General features: G+C 36.5%; 4 protein-coding genes across 4 annotated transcripts; 3 read left to right on the plus strand and 1 right to left on the minus strand.

Moving 5' to 3' along the window:
* The first annotated feature begins 881 nt into the window (after positions 1–881).
* Positions 882–3,571, plus strand: LOC134331840 (granzyme B-like). The gene is made up of 5 exons (XM_063013382.1): positions 882–939; positions 1,661–1,808; positions 2,402–2,537; positions 3,042–3,293; positions 3,419–3,571. The coding sequence occupies exons 1-5, from the start codon at positions 882–884 to the stop codon at positions 3,569–3,571; spliced, it is 747 nt and encodes a 248-aa protein (XP_062869452.1).
* A 2,759-nt stretch (positions 3,572–6,330) lies between these two features.
* LOC134331217 (kallikrein-7) lies at positions 6,331–8,564 on the plus strand. The gene is made up of 5 exons (XM_063012527.1): positions 6,331–6,389; positions 7,451–7,601; positions 7,691–7,829; positions 7,966–8,229; positions 8,343–8,564. Exons 1-5 carry the CDS (start codon positions 6,332–6,334, stop codon positions 8,499–8,501), a joined length of 771 nt encoding a protein of 256 aa, XP_062868597.1. The 5' UTR covers position 6,331; the 3' UTR covers positions 8,502–8,564.
* A 4,680-nt stretch (positions 8,565–13,244) lies between these two features.
* On the minus strand, positions 13,245–16,605 carry micos13 (mitochondrial contact site and cristae organizing system subunit 13). Its single transcript, XM_063012528.1, has 4 exons — positions 16,426–16,605; positions 14,702–14,858; positions 14,508–14,559; positions 13,245–13,677 (listed from the first exon to the last, which is right to left on the minus strand). Exons 1-4 carry the CDS (start codon positions 16,452–16,454, stop codon positions 13,580–13,582), a joined length of 336 nt encoding a protein of 111 aa, XP_062868598.1. The 5' UTR covers positions 16,455–16,605; the 3' UTR covers positions 13,245–13,579.
* Positions 16,606–19,773: 3,168 nt separating this feature from the next.
* Positions 19,774–23,683, plus strand: hsd11b1la (hydroxysteroid (11-beta) dehydrogenase 1-like a). Its single transcript, XM_063012525.1, has 6 exons — positions 19,774–19,861; positions 20,615–20,745; positions 21,367–21,570; positions 22,075–22,168; positions 22,250–22,415; positions 22,539–23,683. Exons 1-6 carry the CDS (start codon positions 19,774–19,776, stop codon positions 22,720–22,722), a joined length of 867 nt encoding a protein of 288 aa, XP_062868595.1. The 3' UTR covers positions 22,723–23,683.
* The last annotated feature ends 3,272 nt before the right edge of the window (positions 23,684–26,955 follow it).

Here is a 26,955-nt window from a genome sequence, read left to right on the forward strand (position 1 = left end):
ACTAATATCACTCAACAATTATCATTAGTTAAATTAGAATTAGTTAAATATTTATTTTATGATTCTGCAAACCTTTGTTACAGTTCCATGGCACTCTGACCTTGTACTTACAATATTTATTAAAGGTAAACACTACCAGTAAATAAAAAATAGAAATAAAAATATTTCTTATTTGGTCTTTTGGGGTAATCACAGTTTCCTTCTCTCAGAAACACACAATACCAACAGCTTTCATTTAGACAGAAGTACATGTAGGTAGGTAGGTAGGTAGGTACTATATTATATGTGACTGGCCAAAGCCCTGCCATGGATTGCTGCCATGTCCATGTTATCCTGCCTTGCAGCCAGTGTTTCCCAACGCGCAATGAACCTATATAAGTTTTTTGTTCTGGTTTCATGTGTATGTTCAATTATCAGAATACATTACTGTTTAGTTTGGGTAATGAAGGTGCAAGTAAAGAGAACACTCTGAATATCACTGTTTATATGGATATAGATAAGTAACTAGTATGCTATTATAATTACTGGCAAAGAATTGAAAGTTAACCAAAGTTTCTGTGTAAATTTTTATCGAGTAAATTTTGTCATCATTTAGGAAAAACCCACAAAAAACTTTTATTCTATGACTGCCATAGTATACATATCTTACAGAGGTGTATGTAAACTTTCAATTTTTAATGAAGCTGATTCTTAATAAGTCAGTACGCGGTTTTAAAGGTTTTTGTGTTTTCTGGAGTGGAGTGGAAATCATGTCTCTTCAAGGAAATGCAAAACCTCAGAGTCAGAAGTGTGTATGACATAGAATTTATGGTCTTTGTGGTTAGCTTACCAGCATATATAAACACCTTTTCCTGAAAAGGTCTCATTGTTACTGATTCACCATGGCTCTTATAACACTGATTATACTTACTTCTCTCCTCCAACACCTCACACACCCGGGTAAGATATTTAAATTAATCTGCTCTCATTTATCACTAAACACATTTTAAGAAAAGATGGGACAGCAAAAATATATGATTTGTTAATTCTCTACAATCTTTATTTAACTGACAATATATAGTATTTAATTCATGTAGGTGAGCGGTGAATCAGTAGTTAACAGCACTGTGCTTTTAATCAGAGGGTTAAATGTTGTACTTCCATGCAACCAAGCTGCCGCTGTTTGGCCCTTGAACAAGCGGCTAAGATTTCAGTTGCTTGGACAGTATCCGGTCTCACCCAATCTCATCAGAGCAACCCTGGTGTTACTCTAGCATGGAGGTGGGTCAGTGAAGATGTGAGGATGTTTTTTTCTGCTGTGGGAACTGTCAAGCTTGACTGTGTAACTGGCATTATGAATTCAATGATGGATTTCACTTCTTTGGTTAAAATGACACTCTGTGATAATTGGATTTTACTTTTATATATGGGTATGGCTGGGACACCTGAGCTTAATAATTAGGAGGAATGTATACATACTTTTGAGCATATAGTTTATTTCAACATTTTTCGATTTCCCTGGAATGTAGCATAGTCTTCCTTTAGAAACTTTAAAGTGACTGCGTGGCTTTAATGGTAGGGTTCAAGATAAATGAGATCTAAATTTTATAAAACATTTAAATAACCTTGTTCTTTTGTTCAATAATATGTTTTATTTATCTAAAATATCCTATCACAATAGCATACGTCGATGAGGGCATCGTGGGTGGCAGAGATGCTGCACCTCACTCCAGACCCTACATGGTTTCTGTCCAGAAAGATGGAAAACACATATGTGGAGGCTTTCTTGTGTCCAAACACTTCGTTATGACGGCTGCACATTGCTGGAGGTAAATTTACTGCTTGATAAAAATTCACAGTCAGTGAGTCAGTTACTCTAGTCAAAAAACGCTGGTCTTATGGCATTTTATGCACCACTGTGTGTAAACATCACAGACTGTTGTGCATAAACATCCCAAGAGATTATTAGCTTCTAACATATTCAAACCATCCTCTCTGGAACCAATGCAGTTTCCCTTAGATCACTCGCTTTGTTTCCTATTCTGTTATTAGATATAAGCATAAACTAAAGCTCTCAACTGTTTATACAGTATGATTTTATACACTATGCTGCTGTCAGTTAATTCTAGTCAGTGTGTTTATAATAAAAGGTGCATAGTGAAGTACAAATGTTCTTGGTTCAGTTAGTAAAATTAATCTGATACAAGGCAAATTGCAAAGATTAAAGAGGTTTGTTACATTGACCTCACAACTCTGGCACAGAAGTCTAACAAGTTTGTATTTGGGGTGTGTTTTAATGTCAATGTAATGGGGCAGGTCCTGCCTAAGGCACCAGGTAAAGCCCCATTTCAGGATTATACTATATTACTTATCTCATTATTGTTAAGGGAATTGTATGTGTGTGTATGTTGTTTTCTAACAGCCAGAAGAATCTGACTGTAGTGTTGGGTGTGCATTCACTGTCAAGTACGAAGTCAGAGTTAAGGAACATTTTATATTACCACATCTATCCAGCATATGATTCAGCAAACTTAATTAATGACATCATGCTGTTACAGGTAAAGCACCAGACACAATATCCAACGCAGAGTATAAAAGCAATTTATAGAAAGCGTGAGCATTTGTGGTAGATAGCTAGGAGCTGATTTACTATAAAGTTACTGAGTTTCACAGCAGCTGCTATGTTTTTATGAGGGTATTTACACAGCCGGTTGCTTGAATAAAAATAGGTTAAAAGTGTACATTTGAAATGTTTAAATTATTTCAATTTGAAATTAGGTAGCTCTTGATGTTCTTCTCTTACCTAATGCACAAGCATCTTGGCCATGAAGTCCCTGCCTATTTATTACATTGAAAAAACTGTTGCCTACCCTACGCCATGTCCATAGATAGGTAGATAGATAGATAGATAGATAGATAGATAGATAGATAGATAGATAGATAGATAGATAGATAGATAGATAGATAGATAGATAGATAGATAGATAGATAGATAGATAGATAGATAGATAGATAGATAGATAATGTACTTGAGTAATAATTGAGTAATAATTTTACCACAGCTTTCCAAACCTGTCGATAAGAGTCCCATTATAAACTGGGTCTCATTACCAAAGAAAAATCAAGACATCAAGGCTGAACAACTTTGCAGTATTGCAGGCTGGGGGACACAAACTGAAAATGGCAAAGCAAGTAAACATCTCATGGAGGTTAATGTTACCACAACAGACATAAGTGCCTGTAAGAAATTCGGGAGAAAGAATTTTCCTACCTCACGTCTGGTGTGTACAAAAGGTCACGGAGGATTTTGTAAGGTATAAATTACAATTATTATCAATATACTGTTCCTTATAACATTTTAAACATTGTACAGTTCATTTATTGTTATTGGCTGTGAGAAAAAGAGTTTTGGACCTGACATGTGTCTGTATTGTTACAGGGTGACTCTGGAGGTCCACTGGTGTGTAAGAACACTGCAGTCGGCATTATTTCATTCAATGATGGTAAATGTGATGTGTCAAAGAAGCTATACGTCTATACCAAGATATCCAAATTTCTGCCTTGGATTAATGCTATTTTAGAAAGAGTGTAACTAGTAAACTGCTCAAATACTGCACATTTTTGTTTGTGTTGTCAAGTACATATCTATCTATCTATCTGTTTGTGTGTATCATTGAGTGTATCACCAAAGCAAATTCCTCGTATGTGTAACATACCTGGCGAAATAAAGTGATTCTGATTCTGATTCTGATTGTTTTATTTCTGAATGTTTTTCAGCTACAGCATAATTCAAATATCTATCAAAATAAATGAAACCCTGCCATGTTACTGTGCTTATAACTAAAGTGTAATAAAAATAAACAGTACAAAGGATAAACTGAAAATTAATAAAATCTTAATGCATGTATTATTTCAATTTTATTTATTGCTTTGTTAATTGATTAAATAATTATAAATAATGCATTATACAGTACAATGTGTCATGTTGAATACCATCCAGTGGGCAGTTTTTCAGCAATTTTTTGCAGGTCAATTTATACTTTTTTAACAATTGTTTAAAGTATAATTTTTAAATTAAGTATAATTTTTTATTTAATCAAGCCGACTAGCTTTAAGTTTTAAAAAGCAAAACAAGCATTAAGAAAAAATTTACTGGAAACATAGTGCATTGTAAATTGTGTGATCAAACCACTTTCCTGTCATTGAAGAGGCTTGTATTGTTATGTTATTATTTTACGCCAATCCAATCAGGAGACCAGTTCGCTCCACTGGATCCCACTGGTAGTGAGCTAGTGTGATTTACTGCTGCACCACTTGGGTGTTTCTATTATTATTATTATTAGTAGTAGTAGTAGTAGTAGTAGTAGTAGTATTAGTAGTAGTAGTAGTAGAAGCATAGCGGTGGTAGTAGTAGTATTATTAATAGTAGTAGTAGTAATAATAGTAGTATTAGTGGTGTTGGAGTAGTAGTAGTTGTAGTAGTATCAGTATTAGTAGTAGTAGTAGTAGTAGTAGTAGTAGTAGTAGTAGTAGTAGTATTTACTAATACATATTAATAACTTATAAATGTAACATACTGAAAAATACATTATATGGGCAAATGTATGTGGACACCTGTTTTAATTTATGAGTGCTGCGGTTTTAGCTATACCCGGCCATTGCTAACATGTGTAAAATACTTGTATATAAAATAATATAATTCTATATTTTATATAATACAATTTATATTTAATACATTTTATTGATATATTCTGTATGGCAACAATGTGGAAAAGGAACTTTTCTATTTAAGCATAACTGGTTTGAAAAGTATGGAGTTCCCACATGTAACTGACCAATTAAAAGTCATAGTAAAATAACAGTCTACACATAATTCAATACAACCATTTTAGCCCTTTTCTTTTAAACATACCACCACAACCCCATATCAAGATTTGTCATCAAAAGCATTGCAGCGGAAACATGTGGTCAGCTTTGCAGCGTAGTATCACTTTATTATAGCCTGGTGGTCTTTTTTCTAACTGCCTTGCCACAGACATGAGGGTTTTTTTTTACCGTAAACTAATTGCACTGCAAACAGGAAAAGGGGTGTGTGGTGAGAAAAGCTTACTCAGCTATTCGAGATATAGAAACTAATTTAAAGAGCAAACTTGACATCAGCAAATGTCATGAAAAGGCCAAATGTGGGACACAGCTCTGTTTAGAACAGACAACCAGGTTCCTAAACATTTTGAGCAATACATGTATTATAATCACATTTTATTAACAACACCTGATCTAAAGCTACTAAAATAAGTTTTGCCGGTTGCAATTTTGGCACAGTTTCTATAACGAGAGGTGCTGTGTTTTTAGACTATATATCTAAAGATGATGTCATATGGCTGAAGCCCTGCAATGGATCGGTGCCCTGTCCAGGGTATCCTTGTCTTGTGCCCAGTGTTTTCTGGTATAACCGGACTTGCCAGCAGCCCTGACCAAGATAAAACTGTAGATGAAAATAATAATAAACTTTATTTTGTATATTGCATCACTGTCTGATTAACTGATTTTACACATTTGTTAGCAACGTGTGTGACTAAAATCTCACTCACTCACTCACTCACTTTCTTAACCGCTTATCCAATCAGGGTCCCCTGGGGGGGGGGGGGGGGGGGGGGGGGATAGAAGCCTATCCTAGCCTAGCTTTTCAATGGGCGCAAGGCACACAGTAACACCCTGGAGGGGGTGCCAGTCCATCGCAGGGCAGACACATACACCCATTCACCTATAGGGCAATTCAGTGTCTCCAATTAACCTGACTGCATGTTTTTGGACTGTGGGTGGAAACCAGAGCTCCCGGAGGAAACCCACACAGACACGGGGAGAACATGCAAACTCCACACAGAAAGGACCCGGACTGTCCCGCCTGGGGATTTTATGTTCTTGCTTTCGATCCTTCTTGCTGTGAGGCGACAGTACTACCCACCGAGCCACTGTGCCACCCTGACTAAATTCTGATCTCGGTAATTAGAAGTCCTCACACTTTCAGCCATATGCTGTCCGTTATGATTGTTATAGCTAACAAAACAGAACTGTTGGGCAAACACCTTCTCTAAATTTCTCTTAAATAGAAAAAAAGGGTATTTGGACATATTTCTGGTCAAGATTTTTTTAAGGCCTAGTGAAATTCTAACTGTTACATTTATCATGTTTAATATCAGACAACTTGAAGAGTATTTTTATCACAGTTCCAGGGTTCATCAGAATTTTACTGTGAACAGGGCTGAACATCATCAACCACAATAAGCAGGTCATGCAGTGAGTATATAAGTAAGATGTGCAGGTCTTTGAGTCACAGTGTAGGACTGACAGGATGAACTTTCGACTCAGATTTTTGCTTACTGTAGCTTTCAGCACTCTGGCAATTCATGGTAAGTGCACAGTTTTAAAGAAAAAATTTTACTGTCTTGTTTTTCTTTATTATGTGATATTTTTCAATATTTTCTATGTTTTATAATAATGTATTCAAAATGCACATTTATGTGCAATATTTATTACACATTATTATTATATCTAAACATTTGAACATTTTACTTGGTGTGGTAATAATTATAGGGCTACATGACACCATAACAATTACAAAACATCATTTATCATAAGATTTTTTTCTTTTGTCACTTGATTTTAATTAAGTCAGATTTTGTCAACATGAATTCATTATTCATTAAGACTTTATGACAATGAGTTTTACTGCTATGACAGGTCTTTAGAAAAAAACTATGACAATCCAATGCTCAAATGCTGAATATGATCTTATTTGATGAACAAAATTATGTGAAATTAAACTACAATAAAGGATAAAAACAAACAAATAAGGTGTGAATTGACTGGTCAGACAGCCTAAAATTGACAGCTGACATCCTTTGTAATAAGCATTTATAAATGCATTTGTAGGTTTGTCAGCTGGTATGTAGGGCTTACACAATATGACCCAAACTACAGTATGTAGACATCCCTGAATTATTTGGTTTAGCTGTTCCATCCACACATATTGCTGACAGGTATAAAATCAAGGTCCATGTACATAAATAATCATTCACCAAGTTTGATGTGTAGTAACCTGCACAGAGCTCAGACTAATGAACTTTAATGAACACCTTTGGAATGATTTAAAGTCGATTGCAAGCCAGGCCTTTTTGTACAGCATGTGCCCGACCTCACAAATGTGCTACAGATGGAACAGGAACAAATTCCCACAGAGACTTCTTAAAAGAGACAAACATTACCTGTTATAGCTGTAAAGTTGTGGCAGCTGAATTTTAATTCCCTAGTTTTAAAATAATGTCCAACAAGATAATGGCCGGGTGTCCACATCCTTTTGGCCATATAGTGGATGATGGGGTCATGTTGCTCTATAACCATTACCAGCTAATAAATAAGCATTTCTGTACATGGAACCTGTTACACCAACAGTATATGTTCTAATCTTTAGCTACATATGGAGACGAAATCATCAATGGTGGAAAGGCCAAGAAGAACACACTGCAGTACATGGCATCAGTGCAGTGTGACAGGAAGCACATTTGTGGAGGAGCCCTCATAGACGACCGCTATGTGCTCACCGCTGCACATTGTGACAAATCGTAGGCAAATCATGTTCTTGAGTTTTACAAAAAGCAGAAGGTTTTTTTTTGTTTATCTTAGTAAGATATCCATCTTCATAAATCCACAGGGGCAACATGAGTGTGATCCTCGGGACTCAGGACATCAATCCACAAGGAAAAAATTTAAAAAGATACTCGGTGATAAGAAAGTACAAATATCCTTCATATAAAAACCCAAAAAATGGGGCTGACATCATGCTTCTGAGGGTACGGTACATCCATTTATGCAACATTATTACATATTAGAATGCTGTATTTTGATCATCATACTTATAACAGATCTGACAAAATTAATGCAATTTGTTCATTTGCGTAATGTGATTTTTTTTTTTTGTATATTCAGCTTTCAGAGAAAGTCCAACTTAAAAATGGTGTGAAGCTCATCAAAATCCCAAGCATGAACAAGTCAGTCAATTCTAAAACCAAGTGTCTGGTCGCCGGCTGGGGAAGTGATGGACAGCAAAAAATGGTAAACAACCTGTTGGTGACTGACGTGTCTACCATAAATGTTAAAGTCTGCCAGGAGCAGTGGGCAAAAGCCAGTGTTTCACTCCCACAGAACATCCTGTGCGCCGGGGGTTACAGGACCAAAAGTGGAGCATGCCAGGTACAATTTTACTAAAATGCAGCACAGCCGAGTCACGTGCATCGCCTCAGTTCTACGTTCTCTAATGTTTCTTCTCAAATGTCTCACAGATGTGTGTTTGTGTGAATTTGCAGGGTGATTCTGGTGGACCTCTGGTCTGCAATGATCTTGCAGTTGGCATTGTGTCATTCAACCTACGAGGAAATTGTCAATATCCAAATGTGCCCAATGTCTACACTCAGATTTCAAAGTACACAGACTGGATTAAAAAAGTTATTAAGAAAGGAGATTAAAAATTCAACTGAACTGTTTTACTTAATCATGTAATGATGTTTATATTTGGAACCCTCAAAATAAAAATGCACTGTAAAATTATTGTTGTTTTTCCTAAAATAATATTTCGAAGATTTTTGCACTTTAGCTTTCAATATATATATATATATATATATATATATATATATATATATACAGTATATATATATAATATACATATATACATACTGTATATACACACACACATACACACACATATATATATATATACTGTGTATATACTGTATATACAGTATATATACATATATACTGTATATATACTGTATATATACTGTATATACATATACAAGCTCAACAAAACAAACTATAAGGCATCTACAACTGAAGAGAACATTAGGTTCCACTTCTGTCAGGCAACAACTAAAGTTGTCTAAAGCTACGGTGGGAAAAGCTGGACGATTGGAAAAACTGATCAAATTTGATTTATGCTGCATCATGCAAATTGCACTGTCTGAATTTGCATGCAGAAAGCATTAACTAAAGTTCTCAACCTTTGTTCTACCATGAGACTGATCTACTGAGCACATGTATAGTTGTTTCCATTAAGTAGCTGGTGAGTGTATTTATCACTAAAAATGCACAATGTGAAATATGCAAATGTGTCTGATATGGATGAAAAATACAGATTTTAAGCTTTCAAATTGTGTCTGTTCATACATGACCTACAGTACATATGCTGTAGACATTAACCCTAGAGTTAAAATGAGTAAAACTGCAGTAACAAAATATCCTTTATTTTACTATCCTACTGATAAGTGAACAAAACATGTTTGATGTGCTCAAGGGTTAAATGATGTCTAGAGTGAAGTAAAAACTAAAACATTATCAGCCTGACTTAAACTGCAACTTCACACTCTGACCTGAAAGATGCAAACAGAAACCATAGTAAAAGTGCAAAACACAAGCAACACCTCTGCAACTTTCAAAAGCTGCTAAAATTTAATTATACCACTATCCACACTCTCACTTTCCTTTTTAAACACAACAGTCAAAAAAAACAAACACACACACAGATATATACACTGATCAGCCATAACATTAAAACCACCTCCTTGTTTCTACACTCTGTCCATTTTATCAGCTCCACTTACCATACAGAAGCAATTTGTAGTTCTACAATTACTGACTGTAGTCCATCTGTTTCTCTGCATACTTTTTTAACCTGCTTTTACCCTGTTCCTCAATGGTCAGGACCACTACAGAGCAGGAATTATTTAGGTGATGGATCATTCTCAGCACTGCAGTGACATTGACATGGTGGTGGTGTGTTAGTGTGTGTTGTGCTGGTATGAATGGATCAGACACAGCAGCGCTGCTGGAGTTTTTAAATACCATGTCCACTCACTGTCTACTCTATTAGACACTCCTACCTAGTTGGTCCATGTAGATGTAAGGTTAGAGACGATCACTCATCTATTGCTGCTGTTTGAGTTGGTCATCTTCTAGACCTTCATCAGTGGTCACAGGATGCTGCCCACGGAGCGCTGTTGGCTGGATATTTTTGGTTGGTGGACTATTCTCAGTCCAGCAGTGACAGTGAGGTGTTTAAAAACTCCATCAGCACTGCTGTGTCTTATCCACTCTTACCAGCACAACACACACTAACACAGTGTCAGTGCTGAGAATGATCCACCACCTAAATAACACCTGCTCTGTGGTGGTCCTGACCATTGAAGAACAGGGTGAAAGGGGGCTAACAATGCATGCAGAGAAACAGATGGACTACAGTCAGTAATTGTAGAACTACAAAGTGCTTCTATATGGTAAGTGAAGCTAATAAAATGGACAGTACAGGTCCTTCTCAAAAAATTAGCATATTGTGATAAAGTTCATTATTTTCCATAATGTAATGATAAAAATTAAACTTTCATATATTTTAGATTCATTGCACACCAACTGAAATATTTCAGGTCTTTTATTGTTTTAATACTGATGATTTTGGCATACAGCTCATGAAAACCCAAAATTCCTATCTAAAAAAATTAGCATATTTCATCCGACCAATAAAAGAAAAGTGTTTTTAATACAAAAAAAGTCAACCTTCAAATAATTATGTTCAGTTATGCACTCAATACTTGGTCGGGAATCCTTTTGCAGAAATGACTGCTTCAATGCGGCGTGGCATGGAGGCAATCAGCCTGTGGCACTGCTGAGGTGTTATGGAGGCCCAGGATGCTTCGATAGCGGCCTTAAGCTCATCCAGAGTGTTGGGTCTTGTGTCTCTCAACTTTCTCTTCACAATATCCCACAGATTCTCTATGGGGTTCAGGTCAGGAGAGTTGGCAGGCCAATTGAGCACAGTAATACCATGGTCAGTAAACCATTCACCAGTGGTTTTGGCACTGTGAGCAGGTGCCAGGTCGTGCTGAAAAATGAAATCTTCATCTCCATAAAGCTTTTCAGCAGATGGAAGCATGAAGTGCTCCAAAATCTCCTGATAGCTAGCTGCATTGACCCTGCCCTTGATAAAACACAGTGGACCAACACCAGCAGCTGACATGGCACCCCAGACCATCACTGACTGTGGGTACTTGACACTGGACTTCAGGCATTTTGGCATTTCCTTCTCCCCAGTCTTCCTCCAGACTCTGGCACCTTGATTTCCGAAAACAGTACTTTGGACCACTGAGCAACAGTCCAGTGCTGCTTCTCTGTAGCCCAGGTCAGGCGCTTCTGCCGCTGTTTCTGGTTCAAAAGTGGCTTGACCTGGGGAATGCGGCACCTGTAGCCCATTTCCTGCACACGCCTGTGCACGGTGGCTCTGGATGTTTCTCGTCCAGACTCAGTCCACTGCTTCCGCAGGTCCCCCAAGGTCTGGAATCGGCCCTTCTCCACAATCTTCCTCAGGGTCCGGTCACCTCTTCTCGTTGTGCAGCGTTTTCTGCCACACTTTTTCCTTCCCACAGACTTCCCACTGAGGTGCCTTGATACAGCACTCTGGGAACAGCCTATTCGTTCAGAAATTTCTTTCTGTGTCTTACCCTCTTGCTTGAGGGTGTCAATGATGGCCTTCTGGACAGCAGTCAGGTCGGCAGTCTTACCCATGATTGCAGTTTTGAGTAATGAACCAGGCTGGGAGTTTTTAAAAACCTCAGGAATCTTTTGCAGGTGTTTAGAGTTAATTCGTTGATTCAGATGATTAGGTTAATAGCTCGTTTAGAGAACCTTTTCATGATATGCTAATTTTTTTAGCAGAGATGCCAAAATCATCAGTATTAAAACAATAAAAGACCTGAAATATTTCAGTTGGTGTGCAATGAATCTAAAATAAATGAAAGTTTAATTTTTATCATTACATTATGGAAAATAATGAACTTTATCACAATATGCTAATTTTTTGAGAAGGACCTGTATGTGTAGAAACAAGGAGGTGGTTTTAATGTTATGGCTGATCAGTGTATATCTTCCCTATGTCACCCTTTTCTACAATAACACCTTTATGTTCACTGTTAGCACTGTGTTTGGTTAAAAAATAATTAAGTAATTAAAATAAAAGGTGTGTCCACATACTATATAAATAATAACCAAAAATAAGCTTTTAACATTCATGAATCACTACATTTTGTTATAAATTCCAGGAAGGGTTTAAATATTTTTGGGAAGGGTCTTCCCAAAAGTTGAAGGTTGAAAGTGTTTAAACTCTTTTTCATATAATTAAATACACGTTTGCAATGTGGCTAAAATGTAAATATATATGGAGGTTACGGCTACCGCTTCAGCATTGTGCAGTTTGTAAACCTTGTTCAGCACTTCCTCTCCTTACACCACAGAGTCAAGTCATCAGAAGATGTGCATGTGTGGTTTCTGATGTTGTATGAGACAATGTTACCTACAGCACACAGCATCACTGATGAGAAGCAGCTCTCTCACAGAACATTCTGTGGCTTTCCATATCTGCGGTCAGCTCCACGACCCAGACAAAGCACGTACAGAGGTCTGGCTGACCGGAGTATTTCTAAATGTCCTAACCAAAGCCTATTTAGTTGTTATCAGCAACATTGCTATTAATTGCTATATTTGCCCTTAAATCTTATAGACATTCCGGTAATAAACAATAATGAACAACAATACACAGTAGTACTGTACTGTACATAAACACACATCACATTTCAGTACAGTGCGTGTGCTGTACCATACACCATAATACATTTCCTTCTTTTTTAATAAAGTGTATCTACCAGACAACAGTAACTCTCATATTTCTCTATTATTTCCTTCTTTATTTTAATAGCATTGTATTTTGTAGGTGTAATTTCACGAAAGAATAACTTCCTTCTTCTCTCTTACTCAGTGTCTCCTCTGTCTGATACACAGTGACAGCTACTGGCAGGAGTAATTATACAACAAAAAAAAAAAAAAAAAAAAAAAAAAAAAAAAAAAAAAAACTGTGCTTCCTCTGCACCTTCTCTGGGGACATTTTAATATAGAATTTTACAAAATATAACGCTGTTTTATATATATAGATAGATAGATAGATAGAGAGAGAGAGAGAGAGAGAGAGAGAGAGAGAGAGAGAGAGAGAGAGAGAGAGAGAGAGAGGGTCAGAGTCAACTTGTTCATGACATTGGTTTGTACTTTACGTTGAAAAAGATCGTTCGTAACCTGAAATGTTCATATGGTAAACCGTTCGTAACTCAAGGGTCTACTGTATATGCATGTCAAATTCCATTATTTCAGATTTTAGCATCAACACAAAAACACAATTGTAAATAAATTGCATTTTATTTACCACTAAACAAAGCAACATGGAATTAGATACATACCAAAATGTGCAGCCTGATAAAGTACAGAGGAGATAAATACAATAACAACATAACATACCATCTTTATAGCCATATTCTTCTAGTTGTACTTATTTTAGACGGTGCTAAATACCTTTAGAACAGGTATAACACACAGAGGCAAAGCCTGAACAAACTATGATTTTAATCTTTCCTTTAAATTTTGATTTTGAAGTCTGGGAAGAAGCTTTTATGTGCACCGTTCAATCTTCAACCTACACACAGGATTTGCAGTTTTGGTGTAATGAGAAAAGTGTTCATTTGATGAGGTCTTTTACTTGCTGCAAGCCTTGGCTGGTGTACTCAGATACTGTAGCTGGAGCAACTGATAAAGCATGAATGGACATCCTCACTCCTGTATGAAAATAAATTAATAAACACATACAAACATTACATACATACCAATCAGAGTGGCACAGTGGTCCATGCCTCAGTTCTTCTTTGTTCATTATTTCCCCCCCCAATTTCCTCCCTAATTTAGTCATATCCAATCACCCTGATTACAGGGTGCAGAGGAGCGCCGCAACTGAGAAACGCCCCCACCGACACGTGTGCAATACCGACCGCAACTTTTCACCTGCACGAGGTGAGTTCATATGCGGATCAGCCTTGTGTACAGAAAGCCACACGCATATCAACGCATTATTTCTTGACTCTGTGCAGGCACCATCAATCAGCCAGTAGAGGCCCGTCATTGCATCAGTTAGTTATCCAATCATTGTTCATGTAGCCGCCCAGCCGGACGGCAGAGCTGAAATTCGAAGCGATGTTTTCGAAATCTCAGATCTGGTCATTGCAAATCTGTTTTGAAATGACACGAGGTGCTCGTGTGGCGCGCGATAAGCTCACACACTAGCACACCAGCAGTAAAGGAAGCAAAATGCAATCGGGTAGTTGGACATGACTAGACTAGGAGAAGAATTGAGGAAAAAATGCATATAAAATTTTACTGACGTGTGTGATCAGACATGCCAGTTAAAGACTAGTTTAAAGAAAACCAGCATGCTTTGAACTGCTTGCTAAAATATCTTTAAGTGTGCTTTATTAATGCCGAAAAATATACATCACTGTAAATACCACTTTCCTAGTAATGGCTTCAGACTTTTGGATTATTTCCTATTTAACATTATTTTCTGTTTAACATGCACCACATCTCAGTAAACATGAAAGATGACAGACATTTACCTGAGTTCCAAGCATCAACAGGGGAGAACTCTATTTTGGGGACATCAGGAAGCTAAAAAGGTTGGAAAAAAATATATTGGTACTGCAAATTCTTTATATCAATTGTAATGCTTTTTTTTTTTTAAACCTGGCACTGGTTGCTAACAACATGATAAGATTTGTGTATGGGTAACAAATTGATTGAAGTGCTTTACTTTAATGCCAAAGTATTTGGACCATTCATCCACTGCTGGAGGGATGGCTGCTTTAGCTTTGCTCAGAGCCTCAGATCCTTCAGTACTCCCTCCCAGCAGTCCTGAGTCGTAGGCAACATAGACAGCCCCTCCAGCGATGCCCACCTTTGTGGCAAGCCTGCAATAAAAAAACAACTGTTAATTAAATAAAAAGTAAAAGCTGTTTATGACTTACTGTTAAATTTCGTGTGTTGCTGTATATTACTGTTTATAGACGCTACTTCAGTATTCACTCACATTACACAAATGTGCTTGAATCCTCTTTTAAGTCACTGGTCACATTATTAGGATTACCTGTACACATGCTTATTCATGTCATTTTTCAGTCACTCACTCATGTGGCAGAAACACCATGCAGAATATCATAAAGACACAGGTCAGGTGATATTCATGTCAAAATGGTAAAAAAAAAAAAAGCATTGCAGTCGAACATGGTGAAGAATGGGCTGAAATAGACAGGACATGTTCCACTTCTATCATCCAAGAACATGGATTTGAGGCTGCAAAAATATTGCCCGGTCTAATACAAGCAGGATTACTATTTTTACGATTTGATGTAAAATGCATGAATCTGTACACACATTGTGTCAACAGGTAGTGATGTACTAGTCTGGGGAAGGTTTTTTTGGGCCCTGTAATGGCAAGGGATTGCTAGTTAAAAAGTACAGTCTATAAGCATTGGTGCCAACCATTTGCATCTCTGAATGGCCACAATTCATTTATCACAGTGGCTCAGTGGGTAGAACTGTCGTCTCTCAACAAGAAGGCCCTGGGTTCAATTTCCAGGTGAAGTGGTATGGATACTTTCTGTGTGGAGTTTGCAGGTTCTTCCGGTGTCTGTGTGGGTTTCCTCCGGGAGCTGCAGTTTCCTCCCACAGTCCAAAGACGTGCAAGTGAGGTGAACTGGAGATACAAAATTGTCCATGACTGTGTTTGACATTAAACTTGTAAACTGATTAATCTTGTGAGTAACTACCGTTTCTGTCATTAATGTAACCAAAGTGTGTAAAACATGACGTTGTAATCCTAATAATCCTCATAAATAAAATAAATAATATTCATTGACCATGGGCATGATGATATACTGTATATACCTTAATGGCCTCCCCAGTCACCAGATCCTAATCCAGCAGAGGGAGATTTGCAGTGTAAATGTGTATATCATAAACCTGCAGCTATTATGTAATGCAATCATGTAAACCTAGTCCAGGAAGGTTTCCAACGCCTTGCTGAATCCATGACACAAATAATTTAGGCTGTTATGATACCAAAGGGGAACTGTCCATTACAGTATTAGTAAAGTATTCAAAAGTAATTGGCCAGTTATTCAGTATTTTGTGCTAAAGTATGTACTGGTCATTTGGACTCGTTTATGAAATAATACAAATATAAACATAAACTGAGTAGATCTTACACCGTGATCTTACTTTAAATCAGGTCACAAACTGACACCTGATCAAGTACAATGTTGTCCTTGAAGTCTAGCAAGTACTTATTAACTTAAAATAGTATTAACAATGCTATAGTAATTCAATACATTATAATACAAAGTCTGTCAAACAGCTTGTGTGAAATAAAACTGTACATTAACTAATTTTAGAACTAGCTCTTACAAGTCTTACTAGCTAGCAGGCTAATCAATTAGCTCATTCTAGTCTTAATATTTTATTCGAAAACACACTTACTTGAGTACAGGCAACATCTTAGCTGCCATGCTGCTACACTGCAGTACAATTTATCCCAATGTGTGAATTAATTTAAGTGTATATAAACAAACAGCAGTCTGGCGTTATTACATTCGCTTTAGCTAGTTAGCATTAAGGCTAACTCTAATCACAAGGACAGAACTAACCACTTCTGTGCAGTAACGTTCAGGCGAGATAATACGACAATGCATTACTGCCACCAGCTGAACTGGAGTGTTAGTGTGAGTAAACTTCACTTCGTTTTCGGTTCTGTAATCGCTTAAAAATGGTCAGGGTCGCGTTGGGTACATAGTTTATCCTGAGAACCATACAATCCCAGCTAACAAAATTACGTTCTGAGAACGTTACCCAAACGTTCCATTTTGGTTGTGGGAACGTTGAATTGGAATGTTCCCTCAACGTTATTTTGTCCAGTTTTCTTGATGTTCTCAGAACGTTTTTTTAAAGTTATGAAAACGTTCATAGAACGTTACCTAAACCTCATTTGCAACAATAATTTAACGTTCTGGGAACGTTGTCTTGGAATGTTCTGAGAACATTTTAAATAAGGTCCTCTGAACGTTCCCTTAACATTCCATTTTGGTTGTATGAATGTTTTATTAGAACGTTTCCTAGAACGTTATTTTATCAGTTTTTCCGTTAACGAACTTACAGTTATATATCACCAAATACAATTCTAATATACTACAGTCTTGAACCTCCCAACCCCCTCAGACATTACCATTCATTAAAAAAAATATCTGAATCACTCTGATAACATTTGCTATGATGGTCTAATTCAAACAATTCATGTGATAATACTGATAAACTGAGGCGAAATCAATACAAACATATTTATTTAAAAAAATGTTTTATCATCATCAATCAAATTCAATTGAATGAACGAAAAATGAAAAAAGAACAATCCCTCAATTTTTCTATCCCTTATAAACTGAGGTAAAATCAGTTAGAAGATTTTGTATTTATTATTATTATTATTATCAAGCAATTAATTAAAATTAATCAATGGAAAATTGAAAAAAATATATATAAATTCTAATGTAAATGAATAAATGGAAAATGGGGAAAAAAACAAATAAAGTTAGGTAGTAATTCAGGGCGTCTCTGCATTCTCCACCTGCAAAGTAAACAAAGAGGGTTTTTAAGTATTTCTGCATATTTATCAGTACATGTAAAACATCCACAAAGTTGAATCAGTTCATCTGGACACAAGTTTGTTGTAGAGATACATTTCGTCACTCAATCCGAATGACTTCTTCAGTCAGACTGAGGAAGTCATTCGGATTGAGTGACGAAACGTATCTATTAAACCTATTGAAATTATTAATATGCTGAATACTTTTTTTTACTGAGAATAGTCCACTGGGTAAAAGTGTCAGTATAAGAGTTATAGTATGTAATGTGGGTTACAATGGATAAAATACAACTTGTTTTGGAGCAATTTGATGCATATTTTAAAAGCTATTGAAGTTATTAATATGCTGAATACTTTAAATGCTATTGAAGTTATGAATAAAAATCTGTTTTTTTTTTAAGTAATAAAGGGTGAAAGTGTTAGTATAAGAGTTGTAGTATGTAATGTGGGTTACACTTGATAAAATACAACTTGTTTTGGAGCAATTTGATGAATATTTTAAAAGCTATTGAAGTTATTAATATGCTGAATACTTTAAATGCTATTGAAGTTATGAATAAAAATCTGTTTTTTATTATGTAATAAAGGGTAAAAGATGCATATTTTAAAAGCTATTGAAGTTAGTAATATGCTAAATACTTGAAATGTGACTGAATTTACTAATAAAAATCTGTTTTTTTTATGTAATAAAGGGTAAACGTGTCAGCATAAGAGTTGTAGTGTGTAATGTGGGTTACACTTGATAAAATACAACTTGTTTTGGAGCAATTTGATGCATATTTGAAATAGCACTTTTTACGCCTCCTTAGTGTTGCTTTGAATTACCTAGGGACAATTTAGACTAACCAACCCACCTACTGTCATATTTTACACAAATAGGTCATGCCAAACTCCTGGTCTGTGAGGAGGTACAGGATCAACACTTTATGCTGCTCACCATGGTTTCAGTCCCTACATGTTTACAGGTGCTACTGGACCCAACCCAAACCTGACCAGGATAAAGCTGTTGGTGAACAAATGAATGTATTATTTGTGCTTCTGTTTAAAAATATGATACAATTGGGCATTTTATTGTTTCAAAGAGAAGCATGACTTCAACTAAGAGTTTAATACTGAGTTTTTTATTGTCTAAGGTCAAGGGAAATATAAATTCAAAAGTTTCTATTAACAAAAATAACCTGTAGGTGGCGCGCTTGGTTTATAAATTATTTCGACAACTGTTCCACTGTACACAAATGATTGAAAACATATTTATCTGTAAACTGGTTATAAATCAGTTGCATTTTCAACATATTAATTTCTAAATTGGTGATAAATTTATTGCATTTTTCATGACAAATTGTGCTGGGTCAAACACGACCTCGCATAACTATTCACCCGCTTTCAGCCGTTCAACGTTTAGTAGCGATACAACTTGGAAGTTAATTCTCTATTTTTTCTTATTTAAAATTCACTCACAAATCTCTCCAAATTATAGTGGTGGGGGAAATTTATACACGTTGCAAATGTATGACTATAAAACAAACATTTTTTTGCCTGCCGAATTATTTTCAAATGTTGCTCTGCTAAACGTCACGTGACGGAGTAGTGGCTAGAACTGTTCGACTCTGTGACTCCGTGAATCTGTGGTGTTAAAACCCAGGACTGAGTACGATAATATACGATAGTAAAACGTACACAATTCACAGTTGATAATTGATATGATAACATTGTTTTTAGAATTTCGTTTTGACTGATTCTAATGGCATAACTAAGACAAAAAGTTAAGTTCCTAAGATTCGACTCTTCTTTGACACTGCCTGGGATAAGAGAATCGATTCATTTCTATTTCAATCGATTCTCCTAGACTCCTGACCACCTTGCATCAAGTGTTTATGGGTGGTCCCGGCCACACCGCTACCTTGACCAATACATAACTGTTAGTTAGTTTGTCAACTAAATGCATTCATAACATAAAATAACTGATTCTAATGGCTTAACCAGGACAAAAAAAAACCACAAGTTTTACCACAAGTTCTTAAGATTCGACTCTTCTTTGACACTCCCTGGAATACGAGAATCGGTTCATTTTTGGATCGACTCCTCCTAGTACTGTGTTATGAAATGACTGAACTTTTAAACTGTGTGTAGTGAGTTTAGTTTGATCTGCTGAACTAACCTACACACATATTCTAATCTGCAGCTCTGTCACAATGAACCTTCCTATTAAACGCTTGTTTTTTGGGAGTTTGATTGCTGTTTTTATAGCGCTGTGGTGGAATGGACCGACTTTTACTGAAGGCGAGTTTACTTTTACTTTCACATGATTAAACCGCTTCTGTTTCATTACGTTCACTGTTAGAGATTTCAGTCCTCCACAACAGGAGTTCTTTTATTTACTGATTTTATTTCATTTAAAACAGGTCGCACAGCTTCATAAATCCACATAAAACAGTGTGAACAGATCCTGGTTATAATATTTGCTTCTGTTAATATGTTTATTATTATATTTTTTACATAGAAATACTTACACTGGATAGAATGTCATGTGTTCTCTGTTAATTTTAATACTTAGGTAGTATGACCTCCTAATTCTTCATGATCATGATTAACTTTAGCTGGGGTTCTTCTCTGTGCCCATATAACAAGGGCAGGACCCTGAACAAAATACATAAAAGTTATTTTCTCCAGCACCAAATGAATAACTTAGTCTAAGCCATTGTATGAATATTTTGACCCAGCAAATAGCCAAATGTTCTAGCCATATAGTCACAAAGAAAGAACATTTGCAGAAACTATGAAAATTCTAGACTGGCTTGAAATACACGTAAAACCAGTAAGGCTGGTAAAGATGCACCAGACCAGCATTGTTGAACTGTATTGCATTATCTTAGACCAGTTTAACAAATTTCCCAATCTGATCCACTGACCACCGTGCATCAAGTGTTCATGGATGGTGCCAGCCCCACCGCAAACTTGACCAAAACATAACTGTTAGTTAGTTTGTCAACTAAAAAAAAGCATTTACACAAAATAACTGTACATGTTTTTCAGAGTCTCTGAAGGGGGCAAGAGTGATGGTGACTGGTGCTAGTACTGGCATCGGAGAGCAGCTTGCATATCACTATGCCCGGTTGGGCGCTCAAATTGTTATCACAGCAAGAAGAGAGCATGTCTTAAAAGAGGTTAGTAAAAACATCTATTACTGGAATGTCTTGCCATTATGACTACAATTTATTATTTATTTTTACATTTTTTACATTTTACCCTCAAGTACATATAATACAAATAATATTACTAATTAATTATTCATAATATCTTATTACTGACAATTAATTATAATTAATAATAAATAATTAAAATGGTTTAGTAAATATATTGCTATATTTATTGAATAATTAATTATTTAGTAAATGTACTAATATATTTACTAAATAGTACATCTTTATCAGTGGTGAAGTCACTATTCTGAGCATGTTGTATTAGTAAATAGAGCTAAGATTTAGACATAGCCCTCCCATTTTTATGCTAATGTAGTGTCTTCTTTGCTCCATGTACAGCCTGATAGAGTGAGTTTTGAATATTTAACCCACATACCTTTCAATATTACAGTAACAGATCTCGTACTTTAAGTTTTTGGTTTTGGTTATTTTGAAGATTTCACACATGTAGATTTCATTACAAATAATTGCCAAAAATCAGGATACTAATTTGGTTTTGTATATTTGACGTGATTTGTATTTCAGTAAATCCTAAGATCAGTGAATCATCTTTACAGTGTGTACATGCTTCTAATCTGCTTGCAGGTTGTAAAAAAGTGTATGGATCTAGGAGCTCAGAAAGCTCTGTATATTGCAGCAGACATGGCCAAGCCTGCCGATGCCGATCGGGTGGTGAAGTATGCTGAAGAGCAGCTCAAAGGACTGGATTACATTGTGCTGAACCACATCGGGCCCAGTCCATATGGGATGTGGGATGGAGATGTGGATCACACACGATGGTTAATGGAGGTATGTCAGTGCAATGCAACAGTTAATTAGGCTGTGATTGTGGATTGACATTTATGTACCGGGACATTTTAAAGGAAAATATTATTGTGGATCAGTTATATAAAGGTCCGAGTGAGTATACTAAAAAACTAATTTGAACTGGTAACATTAAAATCTAAAACTAAACTAAATTTGAAATGGAAATTACATTTTTGCAAAGTACAAAACTAATTACATACAATAGCACTAGCATGATGATGGGTAATAATGCACTAGGCAAAGTAGGCAGCTGGTCAAGAACAACATAAAAATACATTATACATACATGTTAAATGTGTTAAATAAGAATATAAGATAATAAAATAAGAGAAAAGGCCTTTGACATCCTAGTGGTGTGAACCAAACTACAACTGTAAACAGTGTAAACAGTGCAGTACATGGGAATCTATTTGACTGAAATGCTAGAGTAGCATGTCTATAGTCAGACAATCATATTCATTGTAGTTCTTTTTTTACATTATGAAGGTAAATTTTCACAGTTATGTGCAAATGGCTGTAAAGGCTTTACCGGCCCTTGAGAAGACTAATGGATCCATAGTGGTTGTCTCCTCCTTGCTCGGTGAGTGAAAAACTTAGAGAGTAAAAACATTATACTATTATCTGTTGGAAAGCTCTTATATCAGTGTTGTTTCATTTGCAGGAAAAACATGCTCACCATTCGCTCTGCCCTACATTGCCACCAAATTTGCTCTGAATGGATTTTTCGGGAGTCTCCAGCACGAGCTGGCTATGAAGAAGAGCAACGTGACTGTCACCATCTGCACCCTGGGTCTTATTGACACAGAGAGTGCCATGGCGAAAATTAAGTAAGTCATAGTTTTAATCTGCTTTTTCTGATTTATTACTGTTGTATTAAACTTGATTAAAAAGTTGGACAGTTGGAAGATTGTTCACATGCCTGGTTATATTTTTAATGTTTCTAAATCCAGAGGCTACATAGAAATGCCTGCTTACCCTGCACATGAGGCTGCATGGGAGATCATCAAGGCTGGAGCTCTTCGTCAGAGTGAAACTTTCTACCCCTGGTACACCTATTACGCTACACTGTTTAGAGACTGGTTCCCTTACCACAGAGATCAAGTCATTCGCAGGGTATACAATTACAGTCCATAAACATCTCTGTCACGGAGATCATGGAGTTTATTTGGTGCTCAGAATTAATACAGATGATTAACTGTACAGTACTACAGGAATAAATGTTAGGATGAACGGTGTGGCTTATGTGGTAGGGCCAGTGATAGCAGTGGGTAGTGCTGTTGCCTCACAGCAAGAAGGGTCAGGGTTATTTCTGTGTAGAGTTTGCATGTTCTCCCAGTGTCCGCAGAAAGGAGTTGAAGAATAAAGGGCCCATATGTGATGTCATACAGTGGAGTTCCTTTATGATGACATACGTATGTGTTTGATGTCTAACAATGGAGTTCTATATGATGTTTAGCAGTGTAGCTTCTAAATGATGTCATACAGGTAAAGTGTAGCTATGTACTGACTGTCGTTTTTGCATGATGTCATGCTATGCAGTGTGGGCATGATGTCACCACCACAGTTTGGAAATGTAAATCTGATCATGTGTTGTAATTAGTTGTTTTATTACATATATTCTTACCTCAACTTAAATCAAAGTCATTATTCTAAAAGTGCTTTTACTTGAATTTTTACCCACCTCTGTTTTGTTTATATTTTTTATATACACCACTTATGTGTGAATGTCTATGCACTGATGAGTTGCTGCAGAACAAATATATTAAAATGCACAGGAAGTCTTAAGAACTATATACTACATTGGAAATATGAATGTTTTTTTGATGCATACACGTAGCTTTTTATATACGGGACTATGGCTCGGTGGGTAGCACTGTTGCCTCACAACAAGAAGCTCCTGGGTTCAATTCCCAGGTGGAGCGGGCCGGGTCCTTTCTGTGTGTAGTTTGCATGTTCTCCCTGTGTCTGCGTGGGTTTCCTCCAGGAGCTAGGAGATACAAAATGGTTCATGACTGTGTTTGATGTTAGAAACTTGAACTGATGAATCTTGTGTAACCACTACCTGTTCTGTCATGAATGTATCCAAAGTGCAAAAAACATAATGTTAAAATAAAATGTTTATATACTTTTCACTGTCTTCCGGTTGTTATGCAGTTTAAACAGGAATGTAATGGATACATTATAACACCATAAACAAGTGTATCAGTCTTTTTAATATTGCACTCCTCAAGCAGCTGGAAAGAAAATTCTAAGACTAAAAATACTGAAGTGTGAATTATCACAGGCAGCCATATCATCTGGGAGATTAGATAATGCAGAATGTACAGCACACTTGACTTTAGAACAGGAATTTCTGCACTTTGTTCAGCACCATTAAACTGCACTTGCCTCTTGTCGAAAACGTTTGTGACTGGCTTTGATGAAGCAAAATTGCCAAGTCATCTAACTTCAGCAAATGAAGTCTGTTCTGGTGGGCCCACACTTCAGTTCAACCAAGATGAACTTACAGTGCTGTAGAGTGACTATATTGATCTCACATTAGTTATAATAACTCGGGTTCTTCCACACAGGTTTAGTCATTTAAGTCTGACAAAAATGTACTGTTTCATATAGCAATAACAGCAACAACTGGGACTAACAGCAACAGGACTTCTATACACACAAATGCTTATTTTATACAAAACATACAGTATGTGAAAAGTTTTTTCAATATACTTTATGTGCATATTTATGTGCTATATTTACAATGAATTTACAATAATTAATTTTGGCTTTGTACTTTAAAATGCATTACATAGAAAGTGAGGCTTTTTTTTTTTTTTTACTTTTTTGATGCTTGTACCTGTGTCTGACCACCAGATGTCGCCATCATGCGTGATGATAACTTTATTAGAGCTTTCGGGTGCCACATTTGTAGCAGGGGTTTAAACCCCTTAAACATCAACTTGACTGTGGATTGTGTCCCAATAGTTTCCAATTCGTGACAAATTGCTTGTGTTTTCCTGCTGAGCTTAGAAAAACAAGATACAATATATGTATTTTTTCATTTGTAATGTATGTAATTTTCAAAATGTGTTCCAATGATTCAATCATAGGGAAAAATGTTTTAGAAAATATTAAATGTTCTCAGTACATATCCTTACAAGTGTATGTTAACTTTAACTTCAACTATATATCATACAAGGACAGTTTTTTTTTGCTGATGTAGCTTCAATATTACATTACCACTTTTTGTTTTAAAATGTAAACGTGCATGATGTAAGCAAATGCACATACATTGTTTGCAGCTTATGATGTCATACATTGTAGATTTGTGATGTCACCACTTGTTCTGAAATGTTAAACTGCATGCTGTGAGAGGAAGCATGGATACTACATAAACATAATTGTTCCCTATACGTAGATTTTGTATCTCTAGTGTAGGTGGACTGACAGTTGTAAATATCTAATAAATTGCGGGGTGGATGGTTTTTTTTCTGCCCAGATTGTGTTTCTGCCTTGCACCCTGAATTTCTGGAATCGTCTTGATGGCTACCTCAGCTGTGATCAGGATAGGGAGGATTGTGAATGATATATTCCAACCAGTGGTTATAGCTATGAACTGTAATAAACTGTACTATACCTGCCAATCATCTGATTGATTAAATCAGTTAACTTCGGTGCGATTTGACCCTTGATGACTGTAGGTTTTATTCCAGTGCAATGATTTGACATGTCCACAAGGGGGCAGTGGTTTATTTCTAATATTTTGATCAGACCTTAAACCGCATGATAATATTTGTCAGAATATTGATGCTTCTTAGTATCAGTGTTAAGCTCTTCATTGCTGTTTGTCTTAATAATAAACCACTTAAATTTCACTACTGTAATGCTGTTTATAATGGAATGTTTAGGTAGAGCAGACCAACAGTTAACTGTATACAGCATTTTCAGATACTATTGATATATCACCCTCTTCCAAAAACATGCCGATGATGAACTGACTACTCTAAATTGAATGAATGTCTTATAGATATTTGTACCCTGTCATAAACTGGCACCCTGTCAGGGGGATCATTCAGTGTTGCCAACTTAGCGACTTTGTCGCTATATTTAGCGAGTTTTCAGACCCCTCTAGCGACTTTTTTTTCAAATTATTGGAGACTTTTGGAGACTGGAACGTGAAAACACATATTGTTCTGCAGTTACTGTCCTCAGCGAGCAGCGGGTCCTGCCGTGAGCCTCTCCAGTCATGCTAAACATCCTCTACTTAATTAACCTGTGTTTTGGGCGTTTTTTCATGCATTTTGGCTGAAAATTACTGTCGCAATCTGGCAACCCTGCCCAGAGTAGCTCAGTGTTGTCTCAAACAGAAAAAACAAACCAAGATTCAACAGAAGAAAGTTCATTTGTAGTTCTAAACATATTTATGGTGTTTTTTGTACCCACTTTTTGTCTCTCCCACGATGTTATTCCTCTTGACCGTCATTTAGCGACTCCTAGTGACTTTTAGGACAGCCAATAGCTACTTTCCTTACTGAGGAGTTGGCAACACTAGGATCATGAACTGTCTTGAACCCAGTGGTATTGGTTAGTACTGGACCCACTGTGATCCTAACTAGGATAAAGTGGCTAGTAAATAAAAAAGAAAACAAATGAATCAATGAAAAATGATATATGTTATACTGTATAAGATTCAGTCTGTTGATTACCTGAGACTCAATACAACAAAACACTAGTGCAGTTAAAAGAAAGGAAACTAAACAGGCATTCAAACTGACCCATGTGTTGTGCACAATGTGCTTTCTTAAAACCTACTCTTTCACACTTTCCCTTTGTCATTCACACATACAGACGCATGGTGGGGCCTCATGGGGTACAGCCACAGACCTCTCTGCATCAGATAGCAGCCAGTAACACCTGCAAAAGATTAGTGCTTCTAATGGTGGGCAATAAATTTCCCTGTGCATCATCTGGAATAGAGCATACACAGTTTTATCTGTCTACAAACAAGGATTCAAGCCTTTTTGTGTTTTGTTTTATGGACATGTGTCCACTTATAATTTACACATATAATGTCTTTTGATTTTGTACTTTCAAAGGTAACAAAACAGGTATGTATTGTCTACTGTAGCTAGTTACAGATTTAAAATATTTACAATAGAAAAGGGGTGGCACGGTGGCTAAGTGGGTAGCACTGTTGCCTTACAGCAAGAAGGTCCTGGGTTCGATCCCCAGATGAAGTGGTCCGGGTCCTTTCTGTGTGGAGTTTGCATGTTCTCCCCGTGTCTGCGTGGGGTTTACTCCGGGTGCTCCGGTTTCCTCCCACAGTCCAAAAACATGCAAGTGAGGTGAATTGGAGATACAAAATTGTCCATGAATGTGTTT

The sequence above is a fragment of the Trichomycterus rosablanca genome, chromosome 17 (assembly GCF_030014385.1).
Source record: "Trichomycterus rosablanca isolate fTriRos1 chromosome 17, fTriRos1.hap1, whole genome shotgun sequence".
Taxonomy (NCBI): domain Eukaryota; kingdom Metazoa; phylum Chordata; class Actinopteri; order Siluriformes; family Trichomycteridae; genus Trichomycterus; species Trichomycterus rosablanca.